The sequence below is a fragment of the Cryptomeria japonica genome, chromosome 6 (genome assembly GCF_030272615.1).
Source record: "Cryptomeria japonica chromosome 6, Sugi_1.0, whole genome shotgun sequence".
NCBI classification, from domain to species: domain Eukaryota; kingdom Viridiplantae; phylum Streptophyta; class Pinopsida; order Cupressales; family Cupressaceae; genus Cryptomeria; species Cryptomeria japonica.
The window spans coordinates 201,297,512-201,318,935 of NC_081410.1; the positions used below are offsets into that span (position 1 = coordinate 201,297,512).

At 35.4% G+C, this 21,424-nt stretch overlaps 1 protein-coding gene across 3 annotated transcripts in view; it reads left to right on the top strand.

Annotated features, from left to right (window-relative positions):
* Positions 1 to 16,300, top strand: part of LOC131042329 (uncharacterized) — a 244,112-nt gene extending 227,812 nt beyond the window's left edge. For 2 of the 3 annotated variants that reach the window (XM_057975678.2, XM_057975680.2), the window contains 2 exons: positions 15,343 to 15,399; positions 15,528 to 16,300. In XM_057975678.2, the coding sequence (XP_057831661.1) occupies positions 15,343 to 15,399; positions 15,528 to 15,593 (123 nt within the window). In that variant the 3' untranslated portion in view covers positions 15,594 to 16,300. The remainder of the gene's footprint in view (positions 1 to 15,342; positions 15,400 to 15,527) is intronic. The other variant, XM_057975679.2, reaches the window with a different exon arrangement.
* The last annotated feature ends 5,124 nt before the right edge of the window (positions 16,301 to 21,424 follow it).

Consider the following 21,424-nt stretch of genomic DNA (forward strand, 5'->3'; position numbering starts at 1 on the left):
AATCTTCGATTGCGAGTAAGGAAGGTAGAGGAACTAGAAGGTGGTCCAATTGACTTGGATGATATAGATCCTTACAGTGATTGGACATCACAGGAGCAGCCTCCATTGTTTTCCGACACTGACATCACTAATTTGGAGAGGCGGGCTCTGGAGGAGGGGGGTGGATTTGGTTTCAGGCTGGATGACATTGAGGAGGATGAGGATGAGGATGAGGATTCATTGCCAGTGCCAGAAGCAGGTGGAGACATAGCTTCATCCAGGATGGAGGATGAGTCTCAATCAACCATACCGAGCGAGGAGGCACAGTCACGCCCAGTCCCACATCAAACTTATACGACTAGACAGTCTAGACCCTCTAGTTCTACCTCTCCCCAAGTTTTTGCTAGAGTTGGGAAGAGGAAGTTGTAATTTGTAATGATGTATTTACTTTTGTTTTTACAAAAACTATTTAGTAATTTACGATTTTGCTTCCAAGATTCCAGCCATCAACATTCCTCATGAGGATGCAATTTTGTAGACACTTTGCATTTAAATATATCTAGAATCAGCTTGTTTCTTTTGTGTTATCATTTATTGACTCATTGGATGCATCTTCTCATTAAATTTTGCAAAAAAATGCATTTTTTACTAAGTTTAAGCGTGTTTTTAAGTTGCCGAGTTTTTCGCCGAGTTTTTCCGAGTTTTTCCCAAGTTTTTGCTGAGTTTTTTTCCTAGAGGCTTGGCGAGTCGAGCCGAGTCGCGAGTTGTTCAACTATGAGTATGACAATGTTGTCTGATTCATCAACAGTGAGATGGCAGATCTCTTGTTTGCTCTCTGATTAATTCTTTCTTCCTAATGTTCAATCTGAATGTCTAATGTTGAAACTGTTGGTACCTTGTGTTCTTCAAGGCTGATTTCTTGATGATGACCTTTGTGATTCATGATGCTTTCCCAGATCACACGATCTGTTATGTATGTATTTTCTGTGTGAATAGATATATTAATTTCCGGAGTTTGGTTCTGGAATTTGCTTGAATGCTGATCACTCTTTCTTTGTGATGATCTTCTTGCTATAAGATATCTTCCTTTTATAGATCTATATCCAATTGAAGTGATGCACCTCTTCGGATGAAGGTCTTCTTTTTTTAAGAGTCATGGCTTTTTCATCCAAACTCAAATGCGGCTTTAATAAAGATAATGATTATTAATCATGTTGTTATCACTGCCTTTATTCATTGTGCCATTCCAAGGATTGTTGTTGTTGACTTTTAAATAAGATAGTCAGCATCATTAATGTCGATGCCTTCATTAGTGAATATAATTAATATTGTTGTATGATATTCAAAGATCAATCCTCCTTACTTAATACTAATGACCCGATTGATTCTGCAGAGAGACTTAACATGGAGGATCACTCTGCGATATCCCTGACTTGCTGAAGATGGGAATTGTAACAAGATACATGACTAATGAAATTGTGAAGTCTTACATTTGTAAGACAATTTCATGTTACAAGTTCGAGTATTAGATCAGGGTCATGAGAGTCTGCCCCTCCCAAAATTTGCTTGTCCTCAAGAAAGTTATTGAATCCAAACAACCCTTAGAGTTTATGGTGCTATAGCTTCTGTTGTGTGACTTTGATATTACCTAGTCACAATTTTAGGCAAACTTGTAACCACAAGATGTAGAGTTGGCAAGGTTTGTGAGTGTCTCTCATGCATCACTCTATAAATGTAAGGAAATGATTAGGTCGTCTCATTGTTGCTCGATATTGTGGATTTTTTCTTAATATTAAGTAAAGAATTTGTGTAATAAGATGAGGATTAGAGACTTGACACACATTGATGACCTTAATTGTGATGTTCTTCTCTGGAAGAATGAATATATATCTCTTTTTGGTCCTTCATATGAGTTTCCAAACTTCTTCTCTTTTACATGTATGGCATTAGATTTCAACCCTAAAAGGAAAGATCATTTTACTTATGTTTATTGTGAGCGAAGGTTTTTGAGTCCTAAACTTTCAGAGTATAATTTCTTATTATTCCTTTGGGCATCTATAGTGTATTAGGAGTTTTCCTAATCGAGAATCACATTCATTCTTGAATGGATTGGCCATATGGATAAATAATCTTAGTTCTCTATCGAAAGTATTAGTTGTCACCTAAAATACCATACATGATGGCAAGGAAAAAGTTGAGCACACCCACTCTATTTCTGGCATTTTGTGCTTGTTTCCTTACATTGTACCAGCTCAATGAGCTTGATTAGCAAGAAATTGTTCTAGGAGGAATAGCTGAAGGAGCCACAAGCAAATTGAGGCATATGGTACATAACAAGCTAGATTTGTAACAAAAGTCCCACAAATAGCAGCTTTTGAGCAATGATCCACCTTCACCACTTGTCCACCCAATATCACTTTTACAAACCCAGGGGTTGTGGGGTCTAGGCTTGCAAATTAGCAATGCAAACATTTATCAAAAAGATTTTCCTAAACAAGCTAAATATCTCTCCCTTCATGCTCTGGCTTCACCATGACAACTACACACAGCGTTACACTATGCTATCAAGACTTCCATTGTAAACACTTCTGCCACCTTTGAATCAAAAACTAAGAATGGAAAAAACATATAATGCCAAACATCCACCCTGCACCACCTCCTCATGCTAGTGTGTTAATGTATGGTGCATAACCAATCATTTTACCCATGGTAAAGTACAGCACTATCCATATTGCCCATGGAAACAACCAAAAATCTTGCCATATGCTTGAAGTATAATGCAGAGTCTTGCCACTCAAGCCCTTATAACAAACTTAAGGGGGCCTATAATTCAATTTCTTATCAAGATTGGAGCATAAGATAGCTATATGACTATGAATGGGTGTTAAGAGAGCTTGATTTACTCGTTCATTAGCAAAATAATGTGCTTGGATGTTAAGTTTATACTTAATATGTTCAAACCATATTGATTCAAATTTTCATTTTAATAATTGAGTCTACCTTACAATTCAGTTCAACTTCCAACTCAGGCTACTTACCCTGACCATTGCATTTATCACTATACATGAATCCCCCTACACTATTAGGATTTTTAATATTTAACACAGTTTCTAAGTTATTAGAGGAGTTTTTCATTACTTCAAAAGCAATATAGACACATTTTCTACATAAATAATTATAATTTGATTTAACAATTTACAATATACACAAGAATATACAAACTAGGACCTATAAAAATAACAATAATGTCATTCAAATCTAAAGTTAAATAATATAAAGTAAAATTTATATATAAATTAAAAAAGAAAAATATTTGAATATATCAAAAATTTAAAATAATATTAAGAACTAAATAAGCAATAATAATATAAACTTAAAAAATAAAAAAATCACAAAATGAATGATATTTTTTAAATTAAGTCTAGGAAGGTTCATGTCAAAGTTTTCTAAAATCAAATCACATAGTATCTGAAATGGCTGGAAAATTAGTGTTTTTTGGTCATGTGGATATGGTATCCAACGTGTATCCGAACCATATCCTTATTGGGTATAGTGGTACGCATGCCCGAGGAGGAGGTATGGATGTATCCAGCTACTTTGCCTAAATCAGCTATTAAGGTATCCCATTCTGGGTCATCATTTGTATGAATTCCCAGAAGCAGAGATTGGAGATCCTCCATAAACCAAATCCCCTTGAAAGTTATTTGAAGTAAAGGCACCACCAGCTATACAGAGGTTGCCCCTAGCTGCACCATTGAATTTCAGTTTGATGATGTGAGACAACGGGAAGGAACAAGCATATGTTAACATTGTCTATCTCTTCCTTTTTTTTCCTCCATCTGTTATCGTAAATATCACTTAACCCTTGAATGGGAGGGAAATCCAGAAATCCCCCACGCTTTGAGAACCTTTTTTCACAATTCAATAGCATGGAACACTTATGTTTCAACAAGTGCTGAGAATACAATTTTATACCTGCATATATTTGAAACCAGCAACCTTACTTATTCAGTTTTGTCTATCTAAAAATTATGGAGTTGTATTCTAATCAACCCATAGAAAGCTGGAATTATAGTATATCAAAGACTTCTCCAATTTTAGTTCCCATGGGTCAACTACATTAAAGTATCCCTATAGAACCAGGAATATCCCAGCTAATAACCATCAGATTGAGCATTTTGTACAACATATCTAACAAAAGTGTTGCAATTGCAAGGTGCTGCCGCACATCAAATAAGATTCCTAGGCTAAAGCTCTATTGCTGATATATTCTATTACTTTAATAACTTGTATCCTAAGGGAACCTATAGATACCCTACAAGTGCCTCATCCAAATAGTTATATTTGTGTGATCTAGATAAGATACAATAATTGGATGGAGAATTGAAGACAATCCATTTTTCACTCCTCTGGGATGTAATGCCGCCAACGACTTCCATATACATAACCAACACATTATTTTCACTGTTTGCCAGTAGCTACTTTCTTTAGTACCCCATTGCCTTGAAAGAGTACTGCTAGCTTCTTCAAGATTAGGCATTTAGGCTCTAGTAGTATTTCCTAACCACGAGTCCTTCCAATAGTTCACCTTTTCACTATTCCCAATTTCCACATAAGACGATACTGAATTAGAAGTAGAGATTTTTTTATTAACTTCGATATTAAATCTGAGTTTTAAAATCTGTAGTTGTTAGCATCAATGCAATATTTCAATTAAAGAAAACTACACCACTATGCTTCAGAATCCTGCAACATCTTCCAAGACAATTTTGCACCTAGGACTATGTTCTGAGCTGCCAAATCTTTTACTCTCACTTCACCTAAATCCTTCAGCATACAGACCATATCACATTTTAACAGTAGAAATCCCTTGCCATAAGAAAGATCTAAAAATGAAATTTCCTATCATTGATTTGGGCATAGGGAGAATAGATGGAAAAAATATCAGAATAGCATCTAATACAGCTTTAATCTTCAAAATCATGTTGGCTAGATGAAGCCATCTTTCACTTTAAGAACTTAACAGCTTCTGAATATGCTGTAAAATTTCTTCCAACATAGAGGATTTATTCATGGTAAATCCCTTCCCATAAGTTGGGTAAATCCCAATGTTCCACCAAGCTCCCTAATACGGGGACTCGGGGACAAGTTTTGGGGATGGAAAGACCAAGGGACTAAGTTTGGCGACGGTGGGGAGACAGTGGCAGGGGTGGGCAGCAGGAGTTTGTGGGGGTGACATTGATACACATATAGTACTTGAGAAACTAGTTATAAAAAGATGTATAAGAATTACATTTCAAATGGAACGTTGGCAAATGAGTAAAAAAGCAAAATTGCAAATACTAAATACCAAAATTTTAAATACTTGAATACTAAATAAAATTTGACAAATGAAAATGTCAAATTGGAGATTGTTATTATATCCAAAATATCATAAATTGAGTACCATGATATCAAAATAAGTACAAAATGTCAAAATGTAGTGAAGGGAGGTCTCTAGTCATACCCAAACTCCTCATCACTAGAACTATCGTACTCGTCATGGTCAAGTTCTGCCAAACTAATACCAACCAGCCCTGCATTTTGAATTGTGGCATCCTCATCAATTTGTGCTAGCTTCTCTAGCACTACATCCCATCATGTTGTTCGACTCTCTTTCTACACAAGTGTCTTGCGCTCAATGAGACGCAAAGCACTATGTACAGCCACAAGCTTCTTTGCTCTTCTAGGCAATTTGTTCCTTTTAAGAGGGTGGATGAAGCTATAAGTAGACCGGTTCCTCTTAGCAGCTAAAGAACTAGAAACCTGAGATAGCAATTGAATGGCTAGAGTGGTAGACAAAGATTCTGGTCCATGGCAATTCCACCACAAAATTGGGTCCTCCTGTGCCATAGTTGCCATACCCATCTTAGCCGCCTCAAAATAACCCTTAAGACTGGCAAATTTGGTATACTCAGTGCGACTTGTATTGGCATCTATAAGATCATACATCTTCTCAATAGTCCCGAAGAGCCATGCCTTCACCTCAACATCCTATATCAATGTAACTCTACCAAGCCTAGTGTTGTTCCACTTAAGATTCAATACATAGGCAGCCATGTGCAAGGGAGTGTTGAGCTTCTCCCATCTCCGATGAATGACCAGTTGAATGTGCTCATTGTAGAATGCTAATGTGGGGTCCTCTCGCATGAAAGTCATCATTTGGTCAAGCATAAAATCAATGCACTCATACACTTCTCCAAGATTAGGTGCATTGGCTCCCCATATCTGATTGTTAAGGAATCTAAATCAGAGATAGAGAAGACAATAGTCTGGTAATATGTAGTAAGGATAGACTTTAATGAGATCACTGCAATGAATATGTTTACCTCCGATGTAAATATATATAACTCTATTTATTAACCTTCTATGATAACATCGACAACTTGCTGGTTCGTGAAATTGCCACGGTTATTGGTTTCAGTTCACAGCAAGTGTCAATGCCTATAAATAAAGGGATGAAGAGTCATGTCCACGTAGGGGCATGACTTCTACGTGGCTTATGCCATGTAGAGTCATGACCCTCCGTTCAATGTTCACCACTATTAGTTAACAATAACGATGGTGCTCGGGCTTACTAACTATTTCGACTATCATCGGATGGTGCAATGATGACAGTCGCTATCTATGTCTTTCGACCTCGATAAGTATCGGAATTATTTTGCTTTAGCAAGTCTTAAACATGTCAATTAATATATGAAATAATGAATGTGTGTGTGTGTGTGTGTGTATATATATATATGTATGTATGTATGTATGTATGTATGTATATATTGCTTGCTTCAATCCGAATGAAGCTATATCTTTAACACTCCCTCTTAGCAAAAGAGGATTGAATTTCATAATTAATTTTGAAGGAACAACATTCTAGATATACACATTCATTTGACATGATCATTCACTCAGTAACACTTACTAGTGAAATACATCATATCTCAAAGAGATATGGATTATCTGATATCCAGCACTCTGGACAACAACTACTTGAAGTCTTATTAGATTACAACCTTGATTCTAGTGACAATTGTAACATTGTCATTATCACAGATGAAATAATTTTAGTATCATGATATCCAGCACATTCCGGGACAGCAAATTAATGTAGTCAATCATGATATGATTGTTATCATAATTTCCGACATATTTCGGAACAATCATTTAATGATAACAATTCAATAACTCATCATAGCAAATTTAGTATCAAGATTTCCGGCACATTCCAGGACAGCAACTTAATGTAATCAATCTTGATAACAGATCAGGCTATTGTGAAAGTCGTCACCTTACAATAGCGATCTTACACTTACATCACATGAAAAATCGTCACCTTTCATGACATAACACATACATGCAATATTGCATTCAAGATATTCATGAATATATCAATTACATATGATAAAGATTAATATCAGAAATTTCCATTATAATTTAGTCATACCAAGTTTACCTCTAATGTAGTCCACTTTCAACTTTGCAAGAGGTTTGGTGAATATGTCGGCACTTTGCTCTTCAGTGCTGATGTAGGTCAATTTGATGACATCTCTGTCTACCATATTTCTTATGTAATGGTATGGGATTTCTATATGCTTGGATCGGTTATGAAAAACTGGATTTACAAAAAGTTTGATGCAGCTTTGATTATCACAATGAATCACAGTGGGGTTTAGGGGCTTCACAAATAGTCCAACTAGCAATTTCCTTAACCATACTACCTCACGTGCTTCCATGGAGGCAACCATATATTTGGCTTCAGTGAAACTCTGAGCAACTGCTGACTGTTTTCTGCTAAACTAGGATATCATAGCTGATCCAAGACTAAAACAACACCCCGTTGTACTTTTGCGATCAATGGAACTTCCTGCCCAGTCGGAATCAGAATACCCTTGGAGTTGTATCTCAACATTTTTATACTTCAGGCCAAGTCCAATAGTGCCACACAAGTATCTCAGAATATGCTTAGCAGGCATTAGGTGAATCTTCTTAGGTTCGCACATGAAATGACTTAACACATTGGTAGCGTAACAAATATCAGGGCGAGTGTTTACCAGGTACATAAGAGATCCAATAATTTGTCTATAGTATGTAGGATCTGTAGGTTCTGAATCTACTGCTTCACTTTTGAGCTTATGAAGATTTGTTTCCATTGGAATGGATAGAGGTTTACAATCTATCATACCAAATCTGGTCAGGATATCAGTGGTGTATTTTCCTTGATTTAGGAAAATATAATTCTCTTTTTGCCATACTTCTCTGCCCTAAAAATAGTGCAGTAGACCTAGATCCTTCATATCGAATTCAGCCACAAGATCTTGTTTGCATTTTGCAATGAGGTGATCTTCTCCTGTTATCAACAAGTCATCAACATAGAGAACAAGTATTAACATGTCACCATCCGATATTTTGAAGTATATGTTAGAATCTGCTTCATTTTTGGAATATCCTAGTTTGGAGAGATAACTATCTATCCTTCCGTACCATGCCCTGGGAGCTTTCTTAAGGCCGTAGAGAGAATTTTTTAGTCTACACACATAGAGATTTCTATCATGTGTAGCAAAGCCTTCAGGTTGTTCTATATATACTTCTTCCTCAATAACACCATTCAAAAATGTGGTCTTTACGTCCATTTGGTGTATCTTCCACCCTTTGGAAGCTACAATGGCAATGATGGTTCTTACAAAAGTATATCGGGCAACTGGAGCAAATGTCTCTTCGTAATCAATTCTAGCCTTTTGAGAGAACCCTCTGGCAACAAATCTGACTTTGTGTTTTTCAATACTACCATCTGGTGCATATTTGATTTTGAATAACCACTTTGATGAGACAACTGATTTGTCTTTTGGTCTAGGTACAATGTCCCAAATATCATTTTTTAAGATAGATTGGTATTCCTCAATCATTGCATCTTTCCAAGCTTGACATGTTAAAGCCTCTTCAACATGGTTCAGATTTTGTAAGTTTGGTCATGAGTGCAATATAGCATGATTGACTTCTTGTTTTCTTATTCTCTTTGAAGATTTCATCGGGTTCCACATTATTTTCTTCAATCATCTTTCTTGACCATGGTGGTCTTTTCTTCTTGTTAGGATTTTCAGCATTCTCAAAATTAGGTGATTGAAGTTCATGATTTTCTATGTTATTCTCCCTCTAATTTTCAATTGTAAGATTTTCATCTGATTCTGCGGTTAGATCATCTTCTGCACTTAGAGAGAGTTTATAAGCAACATCTTCTTCAAATTTGACATCTCTACTGATTTCAATAGATCTTCGTCCTGGAATATAGACTCTGTATCCTTTAGTGGTTTCACTGTAGCCAACAAATATGCCTTTCTTCCCAGAGGGTTCTAGTTTGGTTCTTTTTTCTTTAGGAACGTGAATATGCACGTGGCAACCAAAGATTCTTAGATGGCTTAAATCTGGTTTATTTCTTGTAAAGGCTTCTTCAGGTGTTATATTCTCTAAGATTGAATGAGGGCATCTGTTTTGAATGTACACAACTGTATTTGAGGCTTCAGCCCAAAATGAGATATGTAGATTTTGATCATGCATCATGGCTTTAGCGGCTTCGATGATGGTTTTGTTTTTTCTTTCTGCGACTCCATTCTGTTGAGGATTATAAGGTACAGTACACTGCCTCTTAATCCCAACAAAAATGTAGAATTCTTTAAAATTTTCAGAGATACATTCACCCCCATTATCTGATCTTAAAGTCTTTATTTTCTTCCCAGTTTGATTTTCCACTAAGGCCTTAAATTCTTTAAATTTCAATAACACTTAATTTGATTCTTTGAGTTCTATGAAATAGATCCAAGTTTTCCTAGAGTAATCATCAACAAATATCACGTAATACAAGAATCCCCCTAGTGATGGTAATGACATTGGACCACACAAATCAGTGTGGACAAGTTCTAGTACAACTTTTGATTTGTGTTCACTTGAGGGAAAGGACCCGTTTGAGTTCTTCCCTAGAGCACATCCTTTACAAATTCCAACATGATCAAATTTTAGATTGGGTAATCCTGTGGTTACTTTTCCTATAGAAGGGGCACTAAATCGAAGATGTCCTAATCTTCTATGCCAAATTTCATTAGAGTTTGATACTTCATGATTTAGTGCTTGTTTTTGAGTATTACATAATTTGTATAAACTACCATCTCTAGATCCTATAGGAATAGGATTCTTTATGTTAGAATTTTAGGCCAGAGTAGAACTTTATCTTCATGGAAGGTGACACGATATCCTTGATCAGCTATTCCTGAAATAGAGACCAAATTCCTTTTGATATCTAGTACAAAGAGAACATCTTTCAATTGTAATGTAACTCTTGTTCTTAATTGAATTGAGCAGGTCCCAATTCCTTTCACTGGATAGGTAGAATTGTCTCCTATTGTAACTTCTTCAGTTGAGTGGCCTTAAAAGGTTTCGAATTGATCTCTAAATCCAGTTATGTGTCATGATGCTCCACTGTCAATTATCCACATATGTTTGTTTGAGTTTAGTTCGCTTGATAAGGCTAAGAAAAATAGAGGATTCTCTACTTCCTTGACTTCAGCTATGGTTGCTTGAGCTTTCTTTCTTTCTGGGCAGAACCTGTGAGTGTGTCCAAATTTATCACACTTGTAGCATTGAATCTTGGAGAAGTCTCTGCTTTTGTGATTATTTCCTCTCTTCCGTTTGAACTTCCTTTTCTTCCCTTTGTTGCTTGTGTTAGCATGTAGTGCTTGAATTTCTCCCTCTTTGTTTGGACCCAATCCTCTTGTGATTAGTCGAGATTCTTCTTGAGTGCAATCATTCTTGAGTTCATCGAATTTTGGTAGTGTTGGACGAGCACAAATGCCTTGAATAAAGGATTCCCAACTGGATGGTAATCCCTTAAGTGCTATTAGAGATAGCTCCATATCATCTACATTATTCCCAATATTTGACAATTGGTCTTTTAATTCTGAAATCCTCATGATAGGATGTGATTGTTTCTCCTTTGTTCATGTAGATATGCATTAATTGCTGTTTTAAAGTGAGCAATCTGCTTGCATTATTTATTTCATGAGTTTTGAATGGTCTTGAACATATCATAAGCTATAGTTAGTTTTGAGATGGTTGGGAGAATGTGATCTTTAACAGTATCAATTATGATTTTCTTAGCCTTGTTGTTGTGTCTTTTCCAAGTTGTTTTCTTTGGCTCGTCTTCGGGCATCTTAGTATCTTCTTCTATGTATGCATCTAGTTCGAGTTCTTGAAGAATTGTTGTTATTCGAATTTTCCATGAGACAAAGTTGGATGCGCCTTCGAGTCTATCCTCCACTCTAACACTGTTCACCATGATTGTTTTTCCTTTGATTCTGAGTGCAAGTCTGAATTTTTTAGAAAAGAGGTCTCACTATTTTATTATTTCTCTACCAACTTGGCTTTGATACCATGTTAAGGAATCTAGATCAGAGATAGAGAAGACAATAGTCTGGTAATATGTAGTAAGGGTAGACTTAAATGAGATCACTGCAATGAATATGTTTACCTCCGATGTATATATATATATAAACCTTCTATGATAACATCGACAGCTTGCTGGTTCGTGAAATTGCCACGGTTATTGGTTTCAATTCACAGCAAGTGTCGATGCCTATAAATAAAGGGATGAAGAGTCATGTCCACGTAGGGGCATGACTTCTACATGGCTTATGCCACGTAGAGTCATGACCCTCCATTCAATGTTCACCGCTCTTAGGTAACAATAACGATGGTGCTCAAGCTTACTAACTATTTCGACTGTCATCGGATGGTGCAATGATGACAGTCGCTATCTATGTCTTTCGACCTCAATAAGTATCGGAATTATTTTGCTTTAGTAAGTCTTAAACATGTCAATTAATATATGAAATAATGAATGTCTGTGTGTGTGTGTATATATATATATATGTGTGTGTGTATATATTGCTTGCTTCAATCCGAATGAAGCTATATCTTTAACACTGATGCCCTAAACAACAAACAATGATGAAGGCAATATATTTTGCATCACTCTAAAACACATCACTCTCCACAATATCCTTCACCCTCCTCCCTTACTCTGTCTTGGATTTGGCCCACCGATTCCATTTTGCTATCATAACCATGAGTTATAGTGACTCTTGCAACTCAATATTCTGTCCAAAAGAATGAAATAGGATGCATATTTGGTCTCAATAGGTTTCAGGAACTCCTTAGAGAAGCTCTTGAAAAGTACACGTGAAGTGTGATGGTTGTAGATAAACATTTGCACATCTCTAGCATCACTGACCACTGCTCTAATGCACTCAATCTTCCCCATGTCCTTGAGTGCATTGTTCATGGCATGCACACAACATGGATTCCATGAAATATGTTTGTAAGCTGCCTAAACAAATTTTCCCGCAACTTTGCACACGTGTTTTATTTGTCACTACTTGGACCATATTTTGTGGTCCAACCTCCTCAATAGCATCCTTGAGGACCTGAAACTGAAAATCAGCATCTTTGTGATGCCCTGAACAATCAATTGCCTTAAGGAAGTATGGGCCCTTTGTACATGTAAGTTGATGTAACCATGATATTGATGAGTGGACAATCACTAATGTCCGTCCACCCATCCATGACTATAGTGCATCCACTCTTCACCCAACAATTCTTCATTTTCTCCATAAACACATGGATGTTGGAATAGTTCTTATCCAAAATTGTGGTCCTCAATTTTGTGTCACTTGGTGGCACATATGATGGTCCTCCCCTTGCTACCATTGACATCATCTCCTTACACAAGGAGGTTGAGCTACATGAAATGGGATGCCATGGCAAAGAAGAACTTGCCAATGGCATCATCTATCTCATCCTTTAGCTGCACATTGAACAAATCAGCTATGGGATTACTTTGCAATTCATGTTCCCCCCTACACTCTCTTGCATGGGCATTGGCACTGGAAGAAGAACCTGTCATCACTTCTACTCTCATCCGCAAAGTATGACTAGAACTCTGTGGCTGGCTCACTTGTATCCTATGAGACAAAGTAGTAGGCATAGGTGCAGCTGCATTGTCATCAGGAACACCCCATAGCTTGCTTATCTCAAATCTGTATTTGAGGTTTGCCACTTGTGCCAAAAAAAACATGTATTCACACCTTTTCCTCGAATAAAAATAAGGTGTGCATTAACTCTAGTAATGCTGCCATACAATTCTAGATCACAAAAGTGGCACCTCCACTTCCTTGTGCCACTAGATGTCCCTGGCCTCTCTGGTAATTTTGTTGCAAACTGTCTAAGAGAGGAGGCTTACAATCACAAGGACTCCTAGCATACTCTTCCAGTAATGCGGAGGGGCTCTATACTTGCAGATGCACTTGCCATGGAATTAGTTTGGGCTTCAGGCTCACCCCCATGGTCATCCCCTCAGCCTCAGGTTCATATTCAGATTCAGTTTCACTACGAACCTCTACCTCATCCTCACTCATGTCATGAGATCTCATTGTGTCACTGCAATAAACAATATAAATTCAAATTTTATAAGTTTATAAATTATAATTCTACAAGTGCCTAGTTAGCAAAATACTCAGCTTCTTAAGTATTTTATGGTCGAGACCTGTCAATTGTAGGATTGTGCAATCCCTGCCACAAGATTGATTGCCAAATAAAAAAACAAACATCAAATTATGAGGTGCCGTAGCACACTCAGATAATAATAATAATAAAAGAATTTAATTGCATACTAAAGTTTAGGGAGGTGAATTATATATGGTTGTGTTTAAATAAATGTCAGCCCTTGATTAATTTTATACAAGGGTTAAATCATGAACATTGATCATAAAGATCAATATACTAAACACACTAAATATATAATGCACATGACTTTTAAGCAATTTATATTCAACCTCAACCAATGAATGATCTGTGTGGATGTACCTGCATTAATGTTTTGATAATAGCATACAAGGATTAAGTCATGGCCATTGATCATAAGCATCACCATAGCAAACACACTAAATATAATGCGTATGAGAGAGTTAACAGGCCATATAATGTTAATGAACACAAGTGGCAAATTAATCTTAACAATCAAGACCCACCCTTAAGATTGACTTATGGAGTAGGAAGTGCCACTAACCAAACACCCTTCCTTGATCACAGCATTCCGTATCTTGATTATTTCTCAAAGACAAACAAATGGAACCTCTGCCAGAGGTTTGGTGAAGATATCTGCTAACTACTCCGCAGTTGGAATGTACTGTTTATAATTGTGCTTGTTCGGGGATTACTCTCTTAGGTTCAGCAATCCTCAATTTTTGTTCTTTTTTATTTCCATCTAGGGAACCTATTCCCCAACACCTTGCTAATGTACTTTCTGTGTGTTCCAGTCCCTTTGATCCATTTTCGGTCATTTGTGGTAATTAATATTATCTCTTTCTGTCCATCGAGAATCTACTGTTTAGTAAACCTGCACTGCTCACTGATTTCCATCATTGATTAAACTTTGACCAGCCAATTCAAATTTTGGTTAAACTCAAATCCAAAACTGTAGAGAAAAGACCTAGTTTGGTTTTCCATGAGCTTTCTGTAAATGCTAAAAATGATAAATCAGAAAATTTCTAAAAATTGTAGCCAAGTGAGCCAATTTTATGGAAAAAACTTAAAATCATAATAATTCAGTCAAAATTGATCTCATAGGCGAAAAGTCACTCAGTAGCTTCCTTATGAGAATCCCAACTTCCCAAGTCATAGAAAAATTCACAATGGTTTGGGAGCTGTGCACCGCTCTTTAAAAATATTTATTGTCGAAAGAAAGATCAAAAGAAGCTGAATCCTCAATTGATTTATGATGATTGTTGATTTCACTCTTGCCTTAATAGCATGTAGGATTGCACAATTCTTGTCACAAGAATTAAAACAAAGAAAATATGGCCACTGGATTATTGAGTGCTGTAGCACACACTTGGATTGTAATGAAAGGGGTTAATTGTATACAAAAGTTTAGATGGTTGACATATGTATGCTCAACATCAACCAAGGCATGAACCAGGTCGAATTGTTGTCTATTGATTAACAACACAAAAGGGTTCAATCATGACCATTGATTATAAAGATCAAGTAGTAAACACACTAAATATATAATAGATATGAGAGAGTTAAATGACGAGCCATGTAGTGCTAATGAACACAAGCCACATGTCAACCTTAACACTCAATATCAATAAGGTCTAAAGTGATTCCAGTGTATTGTAACAGCAGTTTTTTCTTTCATTTTTTTATTGGATATATAAATAGTTGCATGAATTTATCACGTTATGAAGTTTATATCAGCAAATTAATTAGAAGCTTTGTGTACAGAGAGAAATTGACTTAATGTTTCGCATGTTCGACAGCAATCACAACGGTCAACTTGAGGTTATTATTTTTCCTAGATGAGTTGGTTCAATACATTGGTCTTATTTTCATATTTTGGAACATATTTTTGATTATATAACATGCATTTATCTTTGTCAAATGGTGCCTCATTCTTCTTTATTCTATAGGGTCGTGAATGGAATAGAGGAGCACAACGAACATCAAAAGGGAAGAAACACCAGTGCGGCACATGAATTTTTGTTGTCATTGAATTTAATAACTAATAAAACCTGGTGCTTATTCTTGCAGTGACATTGCCCATATGTAACAATTCCTTTTTGTAGAAGTGACATGCTGAATACAATACCTCGTGTGGTTAATGTATGAAGCTAGTTGCTTTTTATTATTTATTTTTGCAGAGAGTGGTAACGCACAGAATGGTGGGAATGGAAACCTTGTTTCACTGTCGTGAATATGTTCAAAAGCCAATATTGTGGAATGTGAGATTAAAGTGGTTTTGTTAAAGTTTTACTTGAATGATCAGGCATTCCAAGTCTACATCCTATTAAAGTATGAGGACAGCATTTTAAAGACAGCAGTTCTTGTAACTACCTATTGTGAATATTGAGCATTTTTCATGACGTCTATCAAACTGCAATTTTGCCCCGAAATTTCGATGGCAACATTACATGCTTGGACTTTTATGAGCCCCGTGTCAAGTTGCCTTAGAGAGAACAATGCATTGTTTTCCTGTAGTGCATGCACAGTAAGTATTGAAATCCTTCTTACTCCCACCCTCAGATGCACTGTATCAAGCTTAGTGCTTCAGAAGGTGAGAAGTTATTACCATGTCTCCAGAAATTATTTGGAGTCTGGACGGTTATTACTTTCTATATACAAAAATTATATTGTACGAGTGAAATAATTCTTTGATAAATGATATGTGAAGAGATACTGATTACGCCTTATATAAAGTTAGTGTAGTAAAACGAAATTTCTTTCTAGTCTACTAATCAGTGTAGCAAACTGGTGTCTTAAATGAAACGGTCATGTTGAATCGCAGTCCACGTATTTCTACCCACCTGTGGTAAACTCCAAATTTAAGAGATCTGAGTGTCATTTACTTGTTTTTCACATATCTAGGTTCAAATTTCAGTTATCCAACTTTGGGCAGAAATGGTAATGTAGATCTCTTAGGCTCACTCATTTGCAAATATTGTGTGCCCGTAGTTGGAGAACTTCTCTAACACTTGAGCTCAGCTGCAGGCAAATAATAAATCACAAGGTTGCAGTTCAGCCGATAGCCTCACAAAAAACTTAAAAAAATGATCATTTGTAACGAGTTATAAATAAATTAGATTTTCAAAACTTAAAAGAAGTTTAGTAATGATTTTTAACAATAAAAAATATAATCTACTAACGTCATCTTGTGTATATGAAAGATGCCCATGTTTTTAGTAATTTTGATACAAAGCTTTGATATTAATAACAATAAAGAACATAAAAGTTAGTTAAAGTTCATATTGGCCACTTTTCTCAACTCCATAAATATTTAATCATATAAAGATTAAAGAATTAATCAAAAAGTAAAATATCAAGAAAACTTATTCCTACAGCCAGAAAAATATCAATTATTAACGATATTTTTTGGCAAAAGAGTGTAAAGACTCTCCCACAAGCACTAAGGAGACTAGTGACCTTAAAATTTTAATATTGTTTTCTTACAGACATAATATGATCAATTGAGCAAATGGTGCATCGTTACAAAGAAGCCAATACAACCATGTGCATGCTAGCATTCTCAAAATGAGCAAGAAACGAAAGTGTGAAATCATATGGCTTAGGGGATTATCAAATCATATTGCTTTTAGAGACCATTGTAGTTGGCAAGTCAAAGGTATAAATAATTACCTTTGTTTGAATTAACATTTCAAAAGTTTGTACTAAATGTTCCAAGAACCATTAGAAATATTGATTCATTTTTAGAGCTTCTCTAAATAATATGCATTCTTGTTTAATAAAAATAAAATGTCCCCCCTTCATGGGGCTTTTAGAGATAATTCTAAGAAAGATTGTAGGATTTCCATTCAAGGTGTTCCACTCCTATTCAAATCATTCAAATTGAATTTTGTATTCTTTATGGGCCATGTGTCTATGTTGCACCAATGAAATTGATGGTTGGTGTATACGGTGAAAAATGATGATAAACTATTGTAAAACCATAAAGATCCAACTACAAACAATCTAGGTCTTACAATAAAACATTCACCAATATCAATAGAGATACCTAAGGTCATGCAAATCAACAAAATAAAGCAATATTACCATTTACATGTCAAGTAGGGTTTCAATCTTCATTGTCTTCTATCTCCATTGATCTTGTTTGATATATTTGCTCTCAGATTTTATGTGTGCACAAGAGCTCAACAAAGAACGAATTGTGGTTGATAGCTTGAATGCATAATATTGATTAGACACATTGATTAGCTAGTTGAATTGATTAGGGCATTGATTACATGATTATGGTTGAAAAGGAAGAAGGCGTCTTCTTATATAGAGAACACTGTAAGAAATGGAGGGATAAGATTAAGAGATGTAAAGATAAATGGTCGGTTAGGATCAAAGGGTAGGTAGAAGAAATAATTAAATGATAAAGGGGGTAGGTAAGAGAAAAAATTAGAAGATAAATGACATGTCATGGATAGAAAAAGTTAATGAATTAATTAAATAAATAAATAATTATTTAATTAATAGAGAAAGGGATCAATTAAATTAGAAAAATGACTAGAAGAGGTTAAATGAATTAATTAAATAAATAAAGATTTATTTAATTAATAGAAGACTTAGGGTAAAAATAATCAAATTAGATAGGACAATTTTAGGTGTCCACAATTGGAACTAATAATAAGGTTGAGGTTTAAGGTCTCCTTGTGGATCTTCAAGTGATTGTAAACTTCAAAGCCTTTTTAATCATTATAAAGGAGATTCGATGGTTATTTGGAAAATAATGATTGTCATTTTTGTTAGAGGGTTGTTTTGTTTTGACAATTGTTATTATTATGTTGATCCTTCATTTTTTGCAATCTCTTAAGTGTCCACCTCTTGTATATTTTATTTCTTCCATTGTTTCAACTAAAAAAAATGTTAGTTGAATAATATTCTTCAAAAAAACTATTCCTTTTGGAAAATTTAGAGTTGCTTACTTTTTGTCATTAACTTTGTGAAGGTAATAGTGTGCTTGATTATTTAACCAACTACACAATAAATTGCAATGACAAGTTGATAATTAATAATGATCATTCAAGATGGCAAGTGTTGACAAATAAATTAAACATCATAGCTCAAGTTGTTTCGAATGAATGATCATGCTCACCTTTCCTTTCACAGTGCTTAATATATGTTGAATTGCTCTATTTTTGGCATGAAACAAGTGGACCTTTCATTATAAATTGCATTATGTTATTGATTGGCATTAACTTACATTGCTCCTTTGTTACAAATGGGACCTTAACCTCATTATGGATCAGTATTTGGAGGTGGTTTTTTTCTTGTAGTTACGGGTCGTGGAAAATGTGATCAAAGAAGTCATGGAGTAAAATTATTAAGAGGTAGAGATTCACCATAGGATAAACTTTTATATTGCTTCAATGTTCATGTCAAATTTCGTCAATTTGTGCAAAGTGTTTTGAGTTTTATATTTGTGAAGTGCTCATAGGTGGATGTTGGTTTGAAATTTGCTATGACCCATCCACGCTATCATCTTCCTATAGCTGATTGTGAGGTTTGTGTTTGGTATTTATCCTTTCCTTTGTGAAGTTAGAGCCTCCATTTATGGCTTTAACCAAGGTTGTAGAAGGCGTGTAGAAATTCATGATCTTGATAAGTGAGGGCTCATCCTCCTTTGGTTATGATTTCATTGTTGTAAGACACCTAGCAAAGCCCATGGCCTTTTTCTAGAACACAAACAAGATTCTTACTAAAAGTGCAATCTCTCCTCTCATACACACTATAGGGCATTTTGAACAAAGCTTAGCTAATGGTTTCAATGTTGTTGAAGAGCCAGAACTAAAGATGAAATTAGTGGACTAAAATAAATTATTTTTTCATATATAATTATTTAATTCTGGATTGTTTTTGTATATCTTGATTTTAAATAAGCTTTTATGGTTGTTAATAGTTACCCTCTCAAAGTTTGAAACTTATGTTACTTTTGTATATTTGAGAGTGGCCCCATATCACACATTTAGAAATAAAGAAATTAAAATAACACCTTGTATATGCATTTCTAAATTTTGAAAAATAAATGGTTTTTTTCCCTCTACATTATTATTAACCTTTCTTTTCCTTTTTTCTCACTTGGGCATAAGAAATAATAGAGTATCACTAGAAGGGAGGAAGATAACTTGTGTATGTAATGATTATAAATGTCTTTAATGTTCTTAAAAGGATAAGCATAACCAAAGGTGCTCCAAAGGCAATTGTGGGGTCTTTGGTGCGAGGGGTTTCATAAGAGACTACGAAGGAAGACTTATAGAATGTTATGGGAAAAACTTAGGAGTGGGTACCATCAATAATGTGGAAGCCCTTGCTGCTTGGTGGGGTTTGAAAAGACTGAATGAATTTAACTATTAGAAAATAGTCCTAGAAGGGGACTTGAAATTAATTGTGGATATTCCTAATGGAGAAGTCGATAGCTCATGGCATATCAAAAGCTTTACTAAGGATAGTAAAATCATTCTCAGGAGCTTTCTTCAATCCAAAGTTATGCATGTTTACAAGGAATCTAATAAGACTGCAGATGAAGTTTCTAGTCGAGCGCTAAGCTTCAATGGATGGAGAAATATTCAATTTAATCATTGTTCTACCAAGGTGAAAGAACTTTTGTCTAATGATAGAGGGAATTATAGATTTGAAGGAATTTAAAATTAATATGACTCCCTTTAAACTAAAAATGGTGAAATATAACAAGTTTTTAATAATGATATGGACATCCACCTTGTTCAAATGCCTTTTCGGCATGAGTAATCCTACCATGTTGAATGTTTAAGAGTGGTCAAGAGAAGTTGTGGGGATTATAAGCTCTTCACGAACAAATTCTTTGAAGAAGGTAAGAGTGTTGTTCCTTTGCAAAATGGGTTTGACAGGTCGATTCTTCCTTCCCCTTATGCTCTTGTTAGCTATCAAGTTATGTGTTATTTCACATTAGAGAGTTGTTATACCACCCTACATGGGTATCATTTTTCCATTCTTAACCATATCAAACACAAGGAGTTTATCAATATCCCATTCTTCCTCTTCATGTCTTTGTGTGCTAACATAGAATTTAAAGGTGTTATCCCTTTCATTTTTGTCTTGTACAGTTATGTGTGCAACCTTACTCCTAAACGTAATATGCTTCTTACTCGAGATTAAAACCCTAATAAACCTTCTAGCTATATCAAAATTGAGTTGATAGAAAGTAAAGTACATTCCCTTTAGAAGCCTGGTTTGTTTGAAAAGAAAATAGGCAAGAAAGTGATTATTCCCTACACATAATTGGAGGATGACGAACTCCTTAAGCCTACCCTTGAGAAATGTACGTTCGCTGGCCCTAAACCTGGAGTTCTCCAAAATCAAAAAGATAGACAAGCCTTGTAAAGACAAAAATGTCACTATTGACTTTGATGATTTGGCTATGGATTCTATTGTTGAAGAGGTTCACAAGCAAGACATTGCTAAACAGGACATTGCTTAGGGTAGTTGAAGGTTCACTAGGCTTAAAGAAAATGATATCAAAATCAAAGAAAAACCTAAGAATTAAGAGGAGATTGAGACCCTTCTGAAGAATTTCTTTTCGAGCATGATGAAAATAGTCAGGAGTCGGAGTACGATGATCATGAAATGGATATGGAGAAATTTAACGATGACATTGTTGTTCTGGAGAAATCGGATGAAATCAAGGAAGACTTTGTGATGTAGGGTATGGGAATTATTGAGGAACAAGGGAAAGATGAGAATACTTAAGCTCTGGCTAATGCCCCTATTGCTACTGATAATATGCTGGTTAACCTCAAAATTCAAGTTGCTAACATGCAAGTTAAATTGA